Genomic DNA, 20414 nt, shown 5'->3' on the forward strand with positions numbered 1-20414 from the left:
TATAGTTAAGCTATGTGATGACCTAACATGCATACCTTCAACATTTTTCGGCAAATATAATTTATAAAAATAAAAAATAAAAAACTTTCCATCATAATTTGTAGCAGGAAAAAAAGTTAGACAAAAGAAAAATCCACCTCTGAACGGATAAAGATTTTGTAGATCTTTAGAACAGTTCTCCTATAGTTGCCGTTTCCATTACCTACTGTTCACATGTCGCAATGTTGCTGTTTTTGGCGACGTTGCTTTTGTGGAATAAACAATGTCAATGGAAACCTGTCTATGGTAAAACTACACTTACCAGACGGCAACAAAATCGAGGTTTCAGATGATTGGCTGAAGCTGCCCACTCCCCCTCGAATATGGCTGCAGTGACTCTGAAGACGTTATGCGATCCTCTGACATCACTATTGGATGCGAAGAGTCTTCCTTTGATACTTTTAAGACGATAAACATCGATTTCCACAGCTACATTTAATTTATGCGATGGCTTTTCCTTTTCATGCCAGCAAGTGCTGCCGCATTGTACTGTGCAACCATTACGTTGTCAAGGCCCTGTCAACGCAGCACATGAAACTATTTGCGCCAAGCTCAACAGCCAAAATGCTGCGGTTCTATTCCAGTGATACGCAAGAGGAAAATGAACTTCAACTCGTAACTCCTGCACAGTCAATTGCAGCTGTCACTGTAACGACACAGGTAAGAAAGTACACCTATAACGGCTGCCCAGGCTAGTAAGAAAGGCTTTACCAACATTTCAAACTATTTAAGTTATAACGCACGTTCTTGCTAGCTGTCAAACTTACCAGTGGCGATTTCAGCATGTAAATATTGGTGGGGCAACAACAACAAAGTGGGATGCATGCCAGCAATGCCACTACACTAAACCATACATGAATTGTCACCATTATAGTGCAAACGGTGCCTACATAAAGCTGTCCCAAAATCTTAGCACTGCTACATCTGGCTATCAGCCTTGTCTGGCATCAAAACAGTTCATTCAGCCACATTTACTGATTTAAAAAACATGGCTGACTTGCTTAAGCATGTGGTTTCTAATGACATTTAAGATGTACAAACTATGGCATTTAGGGGACGACAAGCTGATGAGGCAATCCGTAATTTCGATTACGACATTAATTAGCGAGTTAGAACGGACGTAGTCAATATAACTTTGATTACGCACAATAGACTGACTTGGAAGGTGATTTCCAACAGTCAAAGTCCAGCAATAAGATGTTATTTGTAAACTCTACATAAATACGGGGTTCCACGCGAACATCGTCATATTCAACAGCGTTTAATAATTATTACCATCTTGTGATCAAGCCATCAATGTTTTGTGATTATTGGTATCGTAAAAATATTAGCTAACGGGTCAGAAATGAGCATGTTTGACATTTCAGTGGAAATACTCATAAAAGCTTTTTGATAAACGCCTTAGCAAAAAAATTAAAAAATACGTCCGGTATTATCGGAATACGGTCCCCAGTTATCGGCTACCTTTACTATTTTGCTCAATTACAAGATATCTGTTTAATTTTGTTCAAAAATGATAAACCAACCTAGTATCCGAAGTATTTATTAGATAGTTGGCTAGCTTTCCGGCTTGCATTGTCAACTTTTAATTAATTGCGTAGCCCGGTGCGCCCTCCTCTGGACTCTTAAATGGTTCTTCACCAACATATTGTGTTGTTACGAAATAATGTCTCATTTGTTTTTACATATTAATCTTGGCTTTAACTTCATGACTGATGTCTTGAGATGTTGCTTCAATATATCCACGTAACTTTATTGCCTCATGATGCCATCTATTTTGAGAAGTGTGTAACAGTATAATTTTAAACCGTCCCCTCGCCCATACCCGGGCGCGAACCAGGGACCTTCTGCACACATCAACAGTCACCCTCGAAGCATCGTTACCCATCGCTCCACAAAAGCCGCGGCCCTTGCAGAGCAAGGGGAACTACTACTTCAAGGTCTCAGAGCAAGTGACGTCACTGATTGAAACGCTATTTAGCGCCCACGCTAACTAAGCTAGCCGTTTCACATCCGTTACACTCACCCCCCTTTTGACCTTCCTCCTTTTTTTCCGCAGCAACCAGTAATCCGGGTCAACAGCATCAATGTAACAGTATAAGTTTTAGACCGTCCCCTCGCCCATACCCGGGCGCGAACCAGGGACCTTCTGCACACATCAACAGTCACCCTCGAAGCATCGTTACCCATCGCTCCACAAAAGCCGCGGCCCTTGCAGAGCAAGGGGAACTACTACTTCAAGGTCTCAGAGCAAGTGACGTCACTGATTGAAACGCTATTTAGCGCCCACGCTAACTAAGCTAGCCGTTTCACATCCGTTACAAGTGCACCAGTCCCTCTTGCAGCAAAGCACCCCCACAACATGATTCTGCCACCCCCGTGCTTCACATAACAATGGTCATTATGGCCAAACAGTAAAATGTTTGTTTTATCAGACCAGAGGACATTTCTCCAAAAAGTATGATCTTTGTCCCCATGTGCAGTTGCAATCTGGCTTTTTTTCTGGCGGTTTTGGAGCATTTCTTCCTTGCTGAGCGGCCTTTCAGGTTATGTCGATATAGGACTGTTTACTGTACATATAGATACTTTTGTACCGGTTTCCTCCAGCATCTTCACAAGGTCCTTTGCTGCTGTTCTGGGATTGATTTGCACTTTTCACACCAAAGTACGTCCATCTCTAGGAGACAGAACACGTTTCCTTCCTGAGCGGTATGACGGCTGTGTGGTCAAATGGTGTTTATACTTGCGCACTATTGTTTGTACAGATGAACGTGGTACCCTCGGGCGTTTTGTAAATTGCTCCCAAGGAATCAAATGATGTCAATTAGCCTATCAGAAGCTTCTAACGCCATGACATAATTTTCTAACATTTTCCAAGCTGTTTAAAGGCACAGTCAACTTAGTGTATGTTAACTTCTGACCCACTGGAATTGTGATACAGTGAATTATAAGTGAAACAATCTGTCTGTAAACAATTGTTGGAAAAATTACTTTTCATGTACAAAGTAGATGTCCTAACCGACTTGCCAAAACTACAGTTTGTTAACAAGAAATTTATGGAGTGGTTGAAACACTTGGAGTCATTAAAACTAGTTCATGTAAACTTCCGACTTCAGTTGTAAATGTGGTATTTCTTTTTTATATATATACAATTGCAAACATTTCTAGACCTGTTTTTGCTTTGTAATTATCGGGTGTTGTGTGGAGATTGAGGGGGGGGCCCATGTGGAAAAAGTCAAGGGGTCTGAATACTTTCTCCAATGCACTGTGTACGGGTAATAGTCTAGCTACATTTTCTAATTTTGTCAGTTAGTTTTCATTGCAAGTTAAAGTGTACTCTTAGCTAACTAGCAAACATTAGCTTGCTGACTCTCCAGCTAAAGTTGTGTATGATCTGTGTAGTAATATTGTTTGAATCAGAAAGCCATTTGCATTGCTAGTTATAGTTTGCTAACATTTAACCTTTTTGGTAACTTTAGCTACCTGCATATTCATACTACAGTTATGGCAGTGTTTGTTTTGACAGTAGTATGATTTGGGATTATGTTGGTTCTTTGTTTAGCTAGCTAGATGTCTAAACAAAAGACTCCACTTCGCCAGATGACTACATGACCCATCAAGTTGCTCGATGTGTGTCTGGGGGTGATTACGGCCATCTATTGTATTTCATGACGTGTACATGTCTAAACAATAGTGACCCATCCACTTAGCTAGATGTGGCTGAGGGTTGGTTATAGCATTTCCTTCACATGACCCATCAATGTAAACAAGTGTGTCGGGTAAGCGTCATCTAAAATGTTTTTATCTGGACACTTTGTTTTGTTTTTCATATTGCTACTATGCAAGTAACCATTTCACTGTACCGTTGTCACATGCACACAATACAGAATGTGTAAAACGTAGCTTTTATTTGATATGCGTGTTTACCAGAGATGGTAATGTGGAAAAACAACATGACCTGTTCCAAAGTCAGATTAGGATATATGCCAAGGACTAGATAAAGTGTATTTTTACCTGGAGTGTTACCACTTTTAGTCTTAATCTTTGGTTGTTTATGAAACTACTCGGCCTCACGTGAATCCTTAAAGAGATGGTTGGGGCTAAGGTTAATGCTGAATGGGTGTGGACAAAGAAGAGCTCTCCAGTAGATGTACCAAAATATTCAAGGGCCATTTTTGTCAAAAGTGGGGTTGATCAACTTTCAAAGCAGAATTATATACCCATACTTACTTCTCTAATTTTATCCAATGTAAAAAACACTTTCAAATGTTGCTACTGTGGCAGTCGGTCACAAATAGTGAAGAGAACAGGTCCAAAAATGGACCTCTGTGGTGCACTTCAAGAAATTCTGACTTAACCCCGTCCATCGTGATGGCCTGAGTTCTGTCACTAAGATAATAATGAAACCAAGAACAGGTGTCAAAAATCAGGCCTATCGTGGATAATTCATTCATTTAACTAGCATGATCAAAAGCTTTTGACAGGTCCTCAAACAAAGCAGCACATTTCATTTGAGTGTTTAAAGCATTAAGAGCATTAACTACTAATGCGGGTTCTGTAATAGTGCTATGCCAAGGCCTAAACCCTGATTTTGGTTTACATTCAAAATGCATTTCTCAGATAGAGAATCTTCGCTTGAGACGGAAGACCTGAAATGGGGTGATAAGGCTTACAATCACTACAGTCCCCGCTTCCAATGTGGCAGCACAAGCGAATTTCCATAATTTTGTAATATTTCCTGATAATAATGTTAAATAAAAAAGCAGACCAGGATCCAATTGTTCGGCCCCTGTGGATTTAATAATCAACTTGGTTTCTCTCCTTCAAAATGCATACAAAATGAATCCCAAACGTTACCAATAAACTTATCCAAACAAGTCAATCAACGTTTATAATCAAACAATAGGTACCCTAATACGCAAATAACATTTAAGACGGAGATTCATTATTGTCTTTACCGGAGAAAAATATCAAAGAACGCACTAGGAAACACTACAGACAAAATGGGAGCCACCTAGAAAAACTAAAATGTCTGGCTCATTTTTCCCAAAAGCAGCCTGAAACTCTTTCTAAAGAATATTGCAACAACACGTCATCAGTAGGGTAAAACTACCCTGTCTCAAGACGGTCTAAACCCAGCTCATGTTTCCTATTAGTGGGTGAACAATCCAACGCAATCCAGCCCTAGGAACTGCAATCGGGCACGATTCCACCCGATTATAAAAGTGCCAGCCATTGAAATCAGTGGTAGGATACATTTTTCTGGGGGGGGCTGTTGTCCTCGGGGTTTTGCCTGCCATTTCAGTTCTGTTAAACTCACAGGCTTTATTTTAACAGTTTTTGAAATTTTAGAGTTTTCCATCCAAATCTACCAATAATTATATGCATATCCTAGCTTCTGGGCCTGAGTAGCAGGCAGTTAACTTTGGGCACGCTTTTCATCTGGAAGTCAAAATACCGCCCCCTTACCCAAAGAAGTTAACTAGCATGGGTTACTAATATGACTGCCATGACTAGGATTATGCCTTTGGCTGCTGGACAATGGTGTAATGGTGATGGTAACCAGTTTATAATAGCAATAAGGCACCTTGGGGGTTTGTGGTATAAAGCCAATATACCGCACCCCCTCGGGCCTTATTGTTTAACAATAATAATAATGCACAGTGCTTTACAATTGTACCCTATACAATTGTCTTGTCAGTTAAAGAACACTTGATGCAAAACCATTCCAGATGTATTTGTCCATGTAGATATTGTAATGAATCACAAATTTGATGACACTTCACATTTTTGAAAAATATGTTTAGACTGGTATTCAGTATGAGTTGCATTGGTTTCCTTTACAATTATGCAATCAAGGTTTTCATTGACAGACTTACAGTGGGGCAAAACAAGGTTTTAGTCAGCCACCAAGTACAAGTTCTAATTTTCATCATAGGTACACTTCAACTATGACAGACAAAATGAGAAAAAAAATTCCAGAAAATCACGTTGTAGGATTTTTAATGAATTTATTTGAAAATTATGGTGGAAAATAAGTATTTGGTCAATAACAAAAGTTAATCTCAATACTTTGTTATATACCCTTTGTTGGCAATGACAGAGGTCAAACGTTTTCTGTAAGTCTTCACAAGGTTTTCACACACTGTTGCTGGTATTTTGGCCCATTCCTCCATGCAGATCTCCTCTAGAGCAGTGATGTTTTGGGGCTGTTGCTGGGCAACACAGACTTTCAACTCCCTCCAAAGATTTTCTATGGTGTTGAGATCTGGAGACTGGCTAGGCCACTCCAGAACCTTGAAATGCTTCTTACGAAGCCACTCCTTCGTTGCCCGGGCGGTGTGTTTGGGATCATTGTCATGCTGAAAGACCCAGCCACGTTTTATCTTCAATGCCCTTGCTGATGGAAGGAGGTTTTCACTCAAAATCTCACGATACATGGCCCCATTCATTGTTTCCTTTACACGGATCAGTCGTCCTGGTCACTTTGCAGAAAAACAGCCCCAAAGCATGATGTTTCCACCCCCATGCTTCACAGTAGGTATGGTGTTCTTTGGATGCAACTCAGCATTCTTTGTCCTTCAAACACGACGAGTTGAGTTTTTACCAAAAAGTTATATTTTGGTTTCATCTGACCATATGACATTCTCCCAATCTTCTTCTGGATCATCCAAATGTTCTCTAGCAAACTTCAGGCGGGCCTGGACATGTACTGGCTTAAGCAGGGGGACACGTCTGGCACTGCAGGATTTGAGTCCCTGGCGGCGTAGTGTGTTACTGATGGTAGGCTTTGTTACTTTGGTCCCAGCTCTCTGCAGGTCATTCACTAGGTATGGTTCTGGGATTTTTGCTCACCGTTCTTGTGATCATTTTGACCCCACGGGGTGAGATCTTGCGTGGAGCCCCAGATCGAGGGAGATTATCAGTGGTCTTGTATGTCTTCCATTTCCTAATAATTTCTCCCACAGTTGATTTCTTCAAACCAAGCTGCTTACCTATTGCATATTCAGTCTTCCCAGCCTGGTGCAAGTCTACAATTTTGTTTCTGGTGTCCTTTGACAGCTCTTTGGTCTTGGCCATAGTGGAGTATGGAGTGTGACTGTTTGAGGTTGTGGACAGGTGTATTTTATACTGATAACAAGTTCAATCAGGTGCCATTAATACAGGTAACGAGTGGAGGACAGAGGAGCCTCTTAAAGAAGAAGTTACAGGTCTGTGAGAGCCAGAAATATTGCTTGTTTGTAGGTGACCAAATACTTATTTTCCACCATAATTTGCAAATAAATTCATTAAAAATCCTAGTGTGATTTTCTGGATTTTTTTCTCATTTTATCTGTCATAGTTGAAGTGTACCTATGATGAAAATTACAGGCCTCTCTCATATTTTTAAGTGGGAGAACTTGCACAATTGGTGGCTGACTAAATGCTTTTTTGCCCCACTGTATCTGGAGAACATAGACATTCAGCCAGAGAGACTAGCAGAATCCCTGATTTTTTTCTATTATTGCTGTCCCATGAAGAACATAGTGCCTCGACCATGTTGTTCCATACACACCTTGCCAGGTTGTCATTGTAAATAAGATGTTGCTCTTAATTGACCTGCCAGGTTTACTAAAGGTAAAAGAAACGAAACTGAGTAAAGGGACAATGTTGCATGTTGATTTCATTATCCTGTACGCAGTCACTAGGCAACCATGTTTTGTTTTTGTTTACCTGCATCTCCAAATGCTGTCTTTTTAGCATTTGTGGCCCAAAAAATCAATATTTGCATTTTTTCTGTATCATGTCCAAAAATATATTGTCTTATTCAATGAAGTGAGCCTACTTTAAGATGATTTGGACATGAAGCAAAGAAAATGCTGGCTAAGTAAGCCTCCTTAAGGATGTTTGCTCACGGTTTCTTTTGTCTTTTATTGTTATTGTCCAGGGGGTGGCTGTCCCAGGGGGCCGGAGGCGAAGGTTAAACCAGGACGTTCTACCCTTCTCTGCCTTCCTGACAGGCGACTTTTGTCGAAGGCACAGCTACCTGCGCGTCTCCATGATGGAGGAATGCAACCTTCGCTGTAAGCATTTGAACAATAGAGACATTTACAAAAATTATTCAATTTCTCGCCAATAGTGGTGATTCATCTCTGTCACATTAACTTTGGTCTTTCATTCATGAGAACTGTCCTTCACTTGTAATTCACCCCTTACCCCCTGAAAGAATCAGATAAACAAAATGCTAGCCTAATAGCTCCGTCTTGCCTTCCAATAGCCTAGGTCAGGGATAGGCAACTTTGATAGGGGTAGGGGACACAAAATTTGATCTCATCATGAGGGGCGCAGTTGCTCTGCTGATGCACAAGTTTGGCTGTGGCAGTCACGATATTTCGTCAACCAGTGATTGTCAAGCAAATAACTGTTATCTCCGTGGTAATTGACTGTTAATTAACAAACTCATTTAGCACTTTCACACACAGCCCTACAAGCCACTGATGCTGACCTTTGGAACATCTACATTTTAAAATAAATCAATGTAATATAGACTACACAATAAATCCATTATTTATTTTGGACAGGTCTAAAGAAGCATGATATGAAGAAAATGTCTTATTTCAGAAGAACAGAAAAGCATACTCTGAGTTGTCCTTAACTGGCTCTATGCCATATAGCTGTGGGCTACACTAGTTCATTTAGTAGTGTCGTGGAAATTTTCTCTATTTACCAAATCATGGGAGCAAACCACACACACAAGTCAGAGTTAGTTATAAAAGTCCATCCTTAATTATATAAGCTCTATAGCATTTTGACTTTCAACAGTTCAGTATCTCTAATGAAAAGTTGAGAGTCCCCACACAATGGCAAAATGGGATCCTTTATAGCAAAGATCACACATAGTCAGACAGCATAGACATAATTCATCGTTCAGCTTGGTCTCCTTTCCCAAACCCCAGAACCATAAACCAATCCTCCATATCAACAGGCATATATCAAATTGTCATTTAGATACAACCCACTCTAAATACAAACTCACGGAGAGGAGAGTGAGGCTATAGGTTAAGATAAAAGGGAGCATGAGAATGATTCCAGACACTGCCACCCTCCTTTCCCCACTAGAAAAAGGTAGGGAGTAAAATATATGTTTACACATGATGACACTTTGACCTCTCCCCTCTCTGTGGCCCATGCAACTTAGTTTTGACATATAACAGATAACTGCAACCTCGCCACAGCATTATACAAAAATACCATTCTGATGAGAAGTAACTTACACCCATTTGATGAATATAAAAACATCTTACATATGTTACCAACAAATTCTGAATCTTCCCTAACATTAGACAAGATTTGCTTATAATTCCGTGGCAGTATTTTATATTATGAAAAATGCAGTTGATCAAAGCTGAACAAAATACAAAATATATTTTCTCCAATCGATCTGAGAGAGTGGGCACATGCTGCTATTCTTGAGTGGTTAACAAATAAATGTATATTCCTATATGCTTAATTTGGAGTTAATGTAACTTTAGTTCTACAAACGTTGGGCTATATGTTTTGATTTTTAATACATTGTAAGGCTGCATGAAGGTTGCGACTTAAATGATGATTTGAAAAAGTCACTGTCTTGAAAGGCATGTGCCCTGCTTTGTTTTTGTGCGCAGGCTGTACACACACCATCAGTCACTCATTCACAATTTGACAGGCACTTGATAATGACAAGATTTTCACGGCGGCATCCCCTTTGTGTGCCATAATGCACCTCCAAAAAAATCCATGCCTTCTGTGGCCAGTGGATGTTGTGCACTTCTCCCTGAGTGCTGCGCTCCACCACGTGATCAGGCATTTCTCACATGCTACAAGTGAAGACAGACCCATCGGGGACGCAACTATGCGTGTCCTTATCAAATTCTGAGGTAGATATTGGAAGAACTGTCCACATTTTTGTCAGCCAACAAGATGAGCAGGCCTAACGAATAGCAAAAGCACTAGCCTATGTCAATCTACTATAGTAGTACAAAGGTCGACCTATTCTGTGTGATAAATAAATATTCCAAACAGTCTGGAACAGTTGTGAGATGCGATAGATCCCAAATTAATACAACCACTAGCACCAAAAAGAAGTAATTGTATGCAATGTGGCTGACGGCTATTTCTTCACATTATAAGTATAGCAATGCGCACATGGTAGTAGGCGATAGGCGCAAATGTTATATTAGCGGAAAACACTCAAAAGTGACCGCAAATGCAATTATGCATGTAATACTTTTATTATAAAGGTGCATTTTTATGGTGAAAATTGTCTTCCCCAAACTTGACTCGTGCTGCTTATATATATATATGCCAGTTAGGCTCTACACCCCTTGTAAAGGGGATTAATGTTCTTAATTTTAAGAAGTTATTTGGCCACTTTAGTGTCTATGGGCTAGGCTACGTGAGGTGTGTGTGACCATGATTTTTTTTAAAGGCATTGTTTCTTATGCTAGGCATCATTCACAAGTGATAATATATCATTGTGATAGGCTATTATCAACCATCAGACTATTCTTGATTTAATCTTGTCTTTACGTATACTAAATAATGTGTGAAATTTGTTTCGATTTAGAATGGACCATTATCATGCACCTGTATCGAAACAGGGGTGGGAAAAAATACATGTCATCTATGCGAATGGAGGACGCTTTTCCCGGTGGTTTATTTTCATGCCAGTCAGGTAGTCTATACTCCTGTTTTAAATATAAGCAATGTGCTTAATATTAGGAAAGTTTAGAAATAAATATAGTAGGCCTTTAAAAAGCTGATCCTCCTCTTTTCAGTAGAGGCACATCACTGTTTTCTTGCACAAGTGATTGATTAGATTTTTGAACACATTTGCATCAACATCAGTGTGATTAGAGGGACAATAAAGTGCTGAGTACCAGGCAGTTAGCAAGTTTGGTAGACTAATGACCATCGGCAGCATCAGAGCTTGGAGAAGCCTAATTATTTGACTAAACGATCACATGGAATTTGACTGCCTTCATGACTAGTGGTGGTAGTACGGTCACCGCAACAGCCCTACGCACAACCAAATGTTTAAATTGCACCTTGTATATTCTAACTCGCAACAGTAAGTTGAGACCCCGATTGAGTTCCAAATTGTTTTTATTATTTTGGTGGAAATTCATTCGAGGGCCTTAAAGGTGCCAGGCCGCCAGTTGCTCATCCCTGGCCTAGGGTGACCTGTCCACTATATCCTTTCAGATATGTTTGAAATTGGTTGCATTGTGAGGTAGTGGCAGTTTACGTTTTCCTTTGCATAATATGTGATTGACTGGCTCAAGTCAGTCTTAAGTAGCAAATTAGAAATTGTGTTTTTTGCATTGGAAAGAAGTAGAGACTCCGAGCTAGAAAATGGTACTATATCATGCGCTACAGTTGGGAAAGTAATTCTGCTTTGAAAGTTGATAAACTCCAGAAAATGACCCTTGAATGTTTTGGTACACGTAATGGAGAACTCTTCTTTGTCTACACCCAGTCAGCATCGTTCACACTCTCTTAAGCCTTAGGCTCACCCATCTCTTTAAGCATTCACATGCGAGGTTGAACAGATTGAGTACAGTAGAGTACTAAACACCAAAGATTTTAAGACTCAAGGCTGGTTTATTATACTACGTCTATCAACCTGTCTGTCTACAGTTGTCGCAGTGACATTATGACCATTCGTAATCCGACATCAAACTTGTCGTTATGAAAAAGTAAACACAAAAACGACAGGCTGCGTGACATCAGCAGCCTGGTGGTCCAGAATAGCATAACTTGTGTATTTTAACACCAATAATGAATTTAGTCTACAGTATGTCAATCTAGCAAACCAGGTGACTAAAAGCAACTTCTAAACAATTTTTTGGTTCGTTTCTAGCTTGCTAGCCAGTTCAAATAATGACCATATCATATAGCTGACAAAGTCTTTACAGGAAAATAAACTCACAACAATATCATTATTTACAAGTTAATTGCGAGATAATTACAAAAATGATTTACGGTTGTGAGTGAGATGAAATAAAATGCAAGGCTTTCTTCTTCTTTTAGAACTTGGATACCAGTTGGCCTACTGTTTATATCCTAATTCGACTTTGGTGCAGGTAATGTTCTTCACATTACCATCTCTGGTAAACACTCCCAATATCAAATCAAAGTGTATTTGTCACATGCACAGGATACAGAAGGTAATCTAGCTAACAGTACACTTTAACGAAAACAAAAATTTAAAAACTTTTAATATCTGAAAATGTAGCTTGTCTCTCTTACCCATATACATGGATGATCGAACGCTTCTCCCTCTGTCACGGATGCCATGGTTGCCCTTATTTATTTTTTAAAGATGTAATCCAGTGTTTTATACAACAGCCTTCTGTGTTCTCTTTTCGACTCCCTCCGCATATTTGCAATCAAACGGCATAATTTTCTCCATCTACTTAGCTATCATACTCCCACTGATTTCAAAACTTGGTCCTCCAGAAAGTGGAGAGCAACACTTTTGCAGTTCTTCATGATATCTTTAAAAAACAGCCACGTTAGGATTACCTACACATACTGAGCAGCTCATGTTATAGGCGGAAGTGTGCTACATGGCAGACCAATCCAAACTCATATCTCAGCATGTTCAGCCCATCCATTATCTCAGCCAATCATGGCCAGCGGGACAGTTCCTGATGTTTTCCATGGTGTTAAAAAGAAAAATGCTATTGCAACCTCTTTGCAATAAGGAATTGAGACCAAAAGCTTAAGAGAAGTTCCAAGTGTTTAATACCGAGGATGTCGCCAGCTGAGTGCATCCATTTAGAAAGTTCACAACACATCTTATACTCTTCCCTCCTGTAGGTGTCACCTCCACAGCTATACATTTATGACCCCAATGAGTTTGCCATATCTCCCCCGTGGAATGTCCATGGTCCTCTCTTGTCCTGGGCCTGACCCTGCTGTCTGATCGTAGGCAATTTCCTCATTTGATTAGGTCAACCTTTCCAAATTAGCTTGCACACAGTTTAATGGCCTAAACTCTATTAATACTCACAGTAATCATTCACTAAACAGGATACAAACAAACTACAGTTTAACTTGGATTCTGTTAAAATGTAACATGTGGCTAAACCAACGAGGCTTGTCATTTTAACTATTTTATTCATATTTACAGATGGCATAGAAGTGTATTATTAAGGCACATGAAAGTTCACGTGTTCCAAAAGGTATTTCTGCAGCAAAATGCATTTTGATAAAAAAAAAATTTAAAAGGTTTTGCGTTCAAATGGCTCTCCTGTGAAGTAGTGACGCGCGACGTACGCCTAGCTTCCTGAAACGAGTCACAAATCAAATCTTATTTGTCACATACACATGGTTAGCAGATGTTAATGCGAGTGTAGCGAAATGCTTGTGCTTCTAGTTCCGACCATGCAGTAATATCTAACAAGTAACCTAACAATTTCACAACTACCTTATACACACACAAGTGTAAAGGAATTCATAAGAAAATGTACATAAAAATATATGAATGGGCGATGGCCGAACGGCAGTAGATGGTATAGAGTACAGTATATACATATGAGATGAGTAATGTATGGTATGTAAACATTGTATGAAGTGGCATTGTTTAAAGTTGCTAGTGATACATTTTTTCATAAACTTTTCAATATTAAAAGTGGCTAGAGATGAGTCAATATGTTGTCAGCAGCCACTCAATGTTAGTGATGGCTGTTTAACAGTCTGATGGCCTTGAGATAGAAGCTGTTTTTCAGTCTCTCGGTCCACGCTTTGATGCACCTGTACTGACCTCGCCTTCTGGATGATAGCGGGGTGAACAGGCAGTGGCTCAGGTGGTTATTGTCCTTGATGATCTTTTTGGCCTTCCTGTGACATCGGGTGGTGTAGGTGTCCTGGAGGGCAGGTAGTTTGCCCCCGGTGATGTGTTGTGCAGACGTCACTACCCTCTGGAGAGCCTTAAGGTTGTGGGCGGAGCAGTTGCCGTACCAGGCAAAAATATGTTCAAATGGCTCTCCTGTGAAGTAGTGACGCACGACGTACGCCTAGTTTCCTGAAACAAGTCAGATTTAGCTAAGATTACTTGTTAGACATTACTGCATGGTCGGAACTAGAAGCACAAGCATTTCACTACACTCACATTAACATCTGCTAACCATGTGTATGTGACAAATAAGATTTGATTTGATATACACTACCGGTCAAAAGTTTTAGAACACCTACTCATTCAAGGGTTTTTCTTCATTTGTACTATTTTCTACATTGTAGAATAATAGTGAAGACATTAAAACTATGAAATAACACTTGGAATCATGTAGTAACCAAAAAAGTGTTAAACAAATCAAAATATATTTGAGATTCTTCAAATAGCCACCATTTGCCTGGATGACAGCTTTTCACACTTTTGGCATTTTCTCAACCAGCTTCATGAGGAATGCACCTGGAATGCATTTCAATTAACAGGTGTGGCTTGTTAATTTGTGGAATGGATTTCCTTAATGCGTTTGAGCCATTGTGTTGTGACAGGGAGGAGGGGGGGGGGTGTACTGAAGATAGCCCTATTTGGTAAAAGACCAAGTCCATATTATGGTAAGAACAGCTCAAATAAGCAAAGAGAAATGACAGTCCATCATTACTTTAAGACATGAAGGTCAGTCAATACGGAACATTTCAAGAACCTTCCTTCAAGATCGTTAGCAAAAACGATCAGGTGCTATGATGAAACTGGCTCTCATGAGGACTGCCACAGGAATGGAAGGCCCAGAGTTATCTCTGCTGAAGAGGATAAGTTAATTTGAGTTACCAGCCTCAGAAATTTCAGCCCAAATGAATGCTTCACAGAGTTCAAGTAACAGACACTGGACAGAGGAACTCTGCCTAGAAGGCCAGCATCCCGGAGTCGCCTCTTCACTGTAGAGGTTGAGACTGGTGTTTTGCAGGTACTATTTAATGAAGCTGCCAGTTGAGGACTTGTGAAGCATCTGTTTCTCAAACTAGACACTCTAATGTACTTGTCCTCTTGCTCAGTTGTGCACCGGGGCCTCCCACTCCTCTTTCAATTCTGGTTAGACACAATTTACGCTGTTCTGTGAAGGGAGTGGTACACAGCGTTGTACGAGATTTCTTGGCAATTTCTCACATGGAGTAGCCTTCATTTCTCTGAACAAGAATAGACTGAGTTTCAGAAGAAAGTACTTTGTTTCTGGCCATTTTGAGCCTGTAATCAAACCCACAAATGCTGATGCTCCAGATACTCAACTAGTCTAAGGAAGGCCAATTTTATTGCTTCTTTAAATCAGGACAACAGTTTTCAGCTGTGCTAACACAATTGCATAAGGGTTTTCTAATGATCAATTAGATTTTGTAAATGATAAACTTGGATTAGCTAACACAACTTGCCATTGGAACACAGGAGTGATGGTTGCTGATAATGGGCCTCTGTACGACTATGTAGATATTCCATAAAAATCAGCCAGTTTCCAGCTACAATAGTCATTTACAACATTGTCTACACTGCATTTTTGATCAATTGTATGTCATTTTAATGGACAAAAAATGTGCCTTTCTTTCAAAAACAAGGACATTTCTAAGTGACCCCAAACGTTTGTACGGTGATGTATGTAAATAAGGTATTTATTCATTTAATTCGTACTAATTAATTAATTGGTACTCATTTAATTCGTACTGTGTGTAGATTGAGGGGGGGAAAGTATAAGCGATTTTAGAATAAGGCTGTAACGTAACAAAATGTGGAAAATGTCAAGGGGTCTGAATAGTTTCCCGAATTCCACTGTGCGTGAGAAGAGTCCAGTAGGAGGGAGTCGGTGCAAAACGGGGTAAATGCTAATAGTCCAGGTAGCCTTTTGATGAACTGTTTAGCAGTCTTATGGCTTGGGGGTAGAAACTGCTCAGGAAACTTTGTCCCAGACTTGGCGCTCCGGTACTGCTTGCCATGCTGTAGCAGACTGAATAGTCTATGGCTTGGGTGGCTGGGGTCTTTGACAATTTTCCTGGCCTTCCTCTGACACCGCCTGTTAGAGGTCCTGGATGGCAGGGAGCTCAGCCCCAGTTAATATAGTGGGCCATCCGCACCACCCTCTGTAGCACTTTGCCAAGCAGTTGCCATACCAAGTGGTGATGCAGCCAGTTCGAGATGCTCTCAATGGAAGTTCACTAGGCAGCATGCCGTGTGCGCAATACCCGGACTGCTGCATCTGGCGGGGTCAAGTGTTGGGTAGTCTGCCATGGTTTTATTTAATATTCGTTGGGATCGACTTGGGCGTGATTTTATTCCCCATAGTTTATTGTACTGAAGTTGACTGACTGAAAGGGAACGTAATGTTTTGACCAACTACTGTTCCCTGAAGGAGGGAAACGAGGTACAACACCTATTTGGCCCCGCACCGCCCATTCCTGGGCTCGGTGAAGAGTGGAATTAAATTGAGGGAATTAATCCGAGCCTCTCGCTTATCACCTGTGGAAGGTGGGGCTTCCAGCGAGGCTCAGATTTCATTGGTCTTGTCAGCTGTGGTTTTAGCTCCTTCAACCAAGTGTGCGACTCCCCATAGTATGTTGTACCTCTTTTCCCTCCTTCAGGGAACAGTAGTTAGTCATAACGTTACGTTTTGATCGCACACTGATTCAGATTTCAAACCAGGTGAAATTGTTATCTCTTTCGTTTCTCTCTCTCCTGACTCATCTGGCCTATATAACACTCACGCACTTGCTTTCCACCTCTCTCCTAATCTTGTCCCCTCAGTCCATTTTGATTTGAATTTGATAAAGTGAACCCATAGAAATGTACCAGAGAGCTCATATAATTTATTTTTACTCCTATGAGTAAATTTGAAGTTTGTAAATTAACTGAAAAGGTGCATACCACCACCTATTGTGCTGGAGTGTGTAAAGTCTGAACAGGTATGAAGCCAAGGTAGGTGATTTACTGCCACCTGCAGTTTATGGAATGTCCAGGAGTATAGTTAATTGGCTAAACCATCCTGGTGACCTGGATAGAATTCTGTTATCCTTACTTAACTCATTAGCATGTTCCACCCAATTGACTACTTCAAAATGGTGAAAGCCCTCAATGGCGCTGCCTATGTTGTCAAAGAAGTGGAGATGTGCATCTCTATGAGTTGTGTTTTCAGCTACATTGTATTCTTCTGGCATGCAAAATGGGAAACATTGATCTTCTGCTTGGATAGAGGCCTTTTTGACCTCGAAGTCATGTGATAACTTTTAAAATAAAATCACTAACACTGTTTGAATTACAATAATGACAATGCATTACCATATTACAATGCTGTTTGACTATATGTTAGAGTTGCCTTCCTAAACCTTCATCTTAATTTCTTCCCTGTCTCTCAGGCACCACAGCCAAAAGGCCTCTGTCCCTGCCCATGACCAGAATCTTCCAGGGGTCCTTTCCCCCCCTCTCCTATGTCCCCCCTCCTAGAGTCCTCACCTCAGCTATGACCCTCCAACAGTACCACTCCAGAAGCGGGGGTGGCCAACCCAGTAAGGATGTATCGTGCCTTTCAGGCTACACTGTTTCAACAGTGCAGCCTGGTATCAGCTGCTCGGGAACCCACCAGTGTGGAAGAATCCCTCAGTGGTCCCATTTTGTCAAAAGAAGCCGTTACGGGGGTGACAGTGCCTCTAGTGTAGCCCCCCGCAGCAAATATGGGAACGGTGACTTACTGGCAACCCCCAGTTATCAAACCAAAGCTTCTGGTTCTGACACACACACAAATGAATTGAGTCACAATGACACAGACTGCCTCAGGTACACAGTTACCAGGGTTCCAAACTTAATAAAGAATTCCTCTACAAGGACCTCCGGGATTCCTTCCCTTTGCACACTACTGAGAAATGCCAAAACAGGGCCCCTCCTAGGCCAGCATAGCATAAGGCTGTGCCACAGACAAACCTCCAGAGATGTCCCCCAAGCCACACTCAAAAAACCCACACAGGAGCACTTGGTGGCGGATGCAAATTCCTCTCACTACCTTAAGCCAGACAACCCCACTACCGCCCAACTGACACACACTGACGCCCAAGGCCGGGCCTCCATGGTGGATGTGGGCAGCAAGTCTCCCACACGGCGAAGCGCCACAGCCACAGCTACCGTTCATCTGGGCCCCACCACTTTCGGCCTGCTCCGTGACAACCAGTTAGCTAAGGGCGACGCACTAGCCGTAGCGCAACTAGCGGGAATCATGGCCGCCAAGCAGACTAGCGCCCTCATCCCGCTCTGCCACCCGCTGCCCTTAGACCATATCTCCGTCACCTTCAACCTCGACGCCAGCCGACTCGCAGCCGTTGTCACGGCGACTGCCCACACCACAGGCCGCACCGGTGTGGAGATGGAGGCCCTGACGGCAGTCACGGTGGCAGCGTTGACGCTTTACGACATGTGCAAGGCGGTGAGTCATGACATCACCGTTACGGACGTCAAGCTGGTCAGTAAGACAGGCGGGAAGAGGGACTTCCACCGTGAACCCTGACTTCTAACCCCTGCCCAAAACCTGATTTCCACACAGCACCAGGTTTGGGAGTCAATACTTTATTCAGATAAGTTTAACTCGGGAGACTTCCTGAATTGAAATTGGAATCTCCTTTCCGACCCCCTAATCTCTGATCACAGAGGATCAAGAAATGCCTCACTGTAAGTCCTCGACTGATTTAAGTTTCCATAACCTATGTGAATCAAATCAGCGTGCCGATGGCACTGTTTCCCTGGTAGGCCGTGCCACGACTTGCTGATAGTATTGGTCCTTCCATTGTACCAGATAACAGGGCATGGGTACGATCAGAAATGCTTACTCTGGCTATCTGTACTGTACATTTTGTTAAATATCAGTCGCACACTCTCCCTTAACATATTAAATGTAGGAAATGTAAAATTGCAGTTTTGCTTTTGCTTTATTTTATAGTCAGTTTTTTTTTAATCTGGAGCATCATTTATGAAATGTTCTTACACACAGATTTAGATTGTGAATTGTTTGTACGTTGAAATCCATGACAACATTGCTTCATAAACCTTAAACTTGATGTGAAAAAATGATTAATTTGATTTTTTTTATTAAAGGGTGATTTATTAATGAAACATGCTTGTGTGATTCCTACACCTTTAACAATGCTTATACATTTTATAAATTGTCACTCCATACATTTTTTTTATGATTGTGTGCTGAAATTTAGTATAAAACTTAGCTAACTTTGAGACCCCTTGTATGTACTAAGAAAGTGTTAAAATGGTAATTGCATAATAATGGCCTAGTAACACTGCACAATTCATATTGGATCAGTTATTTCTGTATACCAGAAATAACTAGTTTGTTAGTGAATGCCAGGTGGAAATGGCAACAATATCAACAACATGGTAAGTACAGTGCCTTCGGAAAGTATTCAGACCCCTTGACTTTTTCCACCTATTGTTAGGTTACAGCCTTGTAAAATCTATAAATTGTTTTTTTCCCCTCATTGATCGACACATTATGACAAATTTATTAAAAATAAAACACGGAAATATACATTTACATAAGTATTCAGACTCTTTACTCAGTACTTTGTTGAAGCAACTTCAGCAGTGATTATAGCCTCGAGTCTTCTTGGGTATGATGCTACAAGCTTGGCACACCTGTATTTGGGGTGTTTCTCCCATTCTTTGCAGATCCTCTCAAGCCTTGTCAGGTTGGATGGGGAGTATTTCTGCAAAGCTATTTTCAGGTCTCTTCAGAGATGTTAGATCGGCCTCAAGTCCGGGCTCTGGCTGGGCCACTCAAGGACATTGAGATTTGACCCGAAGCCACACCTGCGTTGTCTTGTCTGTGTGCTGAGGGTCGTTGTCCTGTTGGAAGTTTGAACCTTCGCCCCTGTCTGAGGCCCTGAGTGCTCTGGAGCAGGATTTCATCAAGTATCTCTCTCTGTACTTTGCTCCGTTCGTCTTTGCCTCGGTCCTGACTAGTCTCCCAGTCCCTGCCACTGAAAAACATCCCCACAGCATGATGCTGCCACCACCATACTTCCCCGTAGGGATGGTGCCAGGTTTCCTCCAGACGTGACGCTTGGCATTCAGGCCAAAGAGTTCAATCTTGTTTCCCATGGTTTGAGAGACTTTAGGTAAAAGCGGGCTATTATGTGCCTTTTACAGAGGAGTGGCTTCCATCTGACCACTTTACCATAAAGGCCTGATTGGTGGAGTGCTACAGAGATGGTTGCCCTTCTGGAAGGTTATCCCATCTTCACAGAGGAGCTCTGTCAGTGACCATCGGGTTCTTGGTCACCTTCCTGACCAAGGACCTTCTCCTCTGATTGCTAAGTTTGTCCAGGCGGTCACCTCTAGGAAGAGTCTTGGTGGTTCCAACCCTCCATTT

The 20414-nt window shown here is 41.3% G+C and overlaps 1 protein-coding gene across 1 annotated transcript; it reads left to right on the top strand.

The window, feature by feature from the left end:
- The first annotated feature begins 352 nt into the window (after positions 1-352).
- Positions 353-19144, top strand: LOC139384049 (molybdenum cofactor synthesis 1). The gene is made up of 3 exons (XM_071128683.1): positions 353-699; positions 7967-8102; positions 17404-19144. Exons 1-3 carry the CDS (start codon positions 487-489, stop codon positions 18540-18542), a joined length of 1488 nt encoding a protein of 495 aa, XP_070984784.1. The 5' UTR covers positions 353-486; the 3' UTR covers positions 18543-19144.
- Positions 19145-20414: the final 1270 nt, after the last annotated feature.

This window comes from Oncorhynchus clarkii, chromosome 25 (genome assembly GCF_045791955.1).
Source record: "Oncorhynchus clarkii lewisi isolate Uvic-CL-2024 chromosome 25, UVic_Ocla_1.0, whole genome shotgun sequence".
NCBI classification, from domain to species: domain Eukaryota; kingdom Metazoa; phylum Chordata; class Actinopteri; order Salmoniformes; family Salmonidae; genus Oncorhynchus; species Oncorhynchus clarkii.

Bases quoted from the DNA above. Each gene is read 5' to 3' on its own strand.
- LOC139384049 (XM_071128683.1), top strand. From the start codon at position 487: ATGGCTTTTCCTTTTCATGCCAGCAAGTGCTGCCGCATTGTACTGTGC. The intron at 700-7,966 runs GTAAGAAAGTAC...GTTATTGTCCAG, and splicing joins CTGTCACTGTAACGACACAG to GGGGTGGCTGTCCCAGGGGG. The intron at 8,103-17,403 runs GTAAGCATTTGA...CCTGTCTCTCAG, and splicing joins GGAGGAATGCAACCTTCGCT to GCACCACAGCCAAAAGGCCT.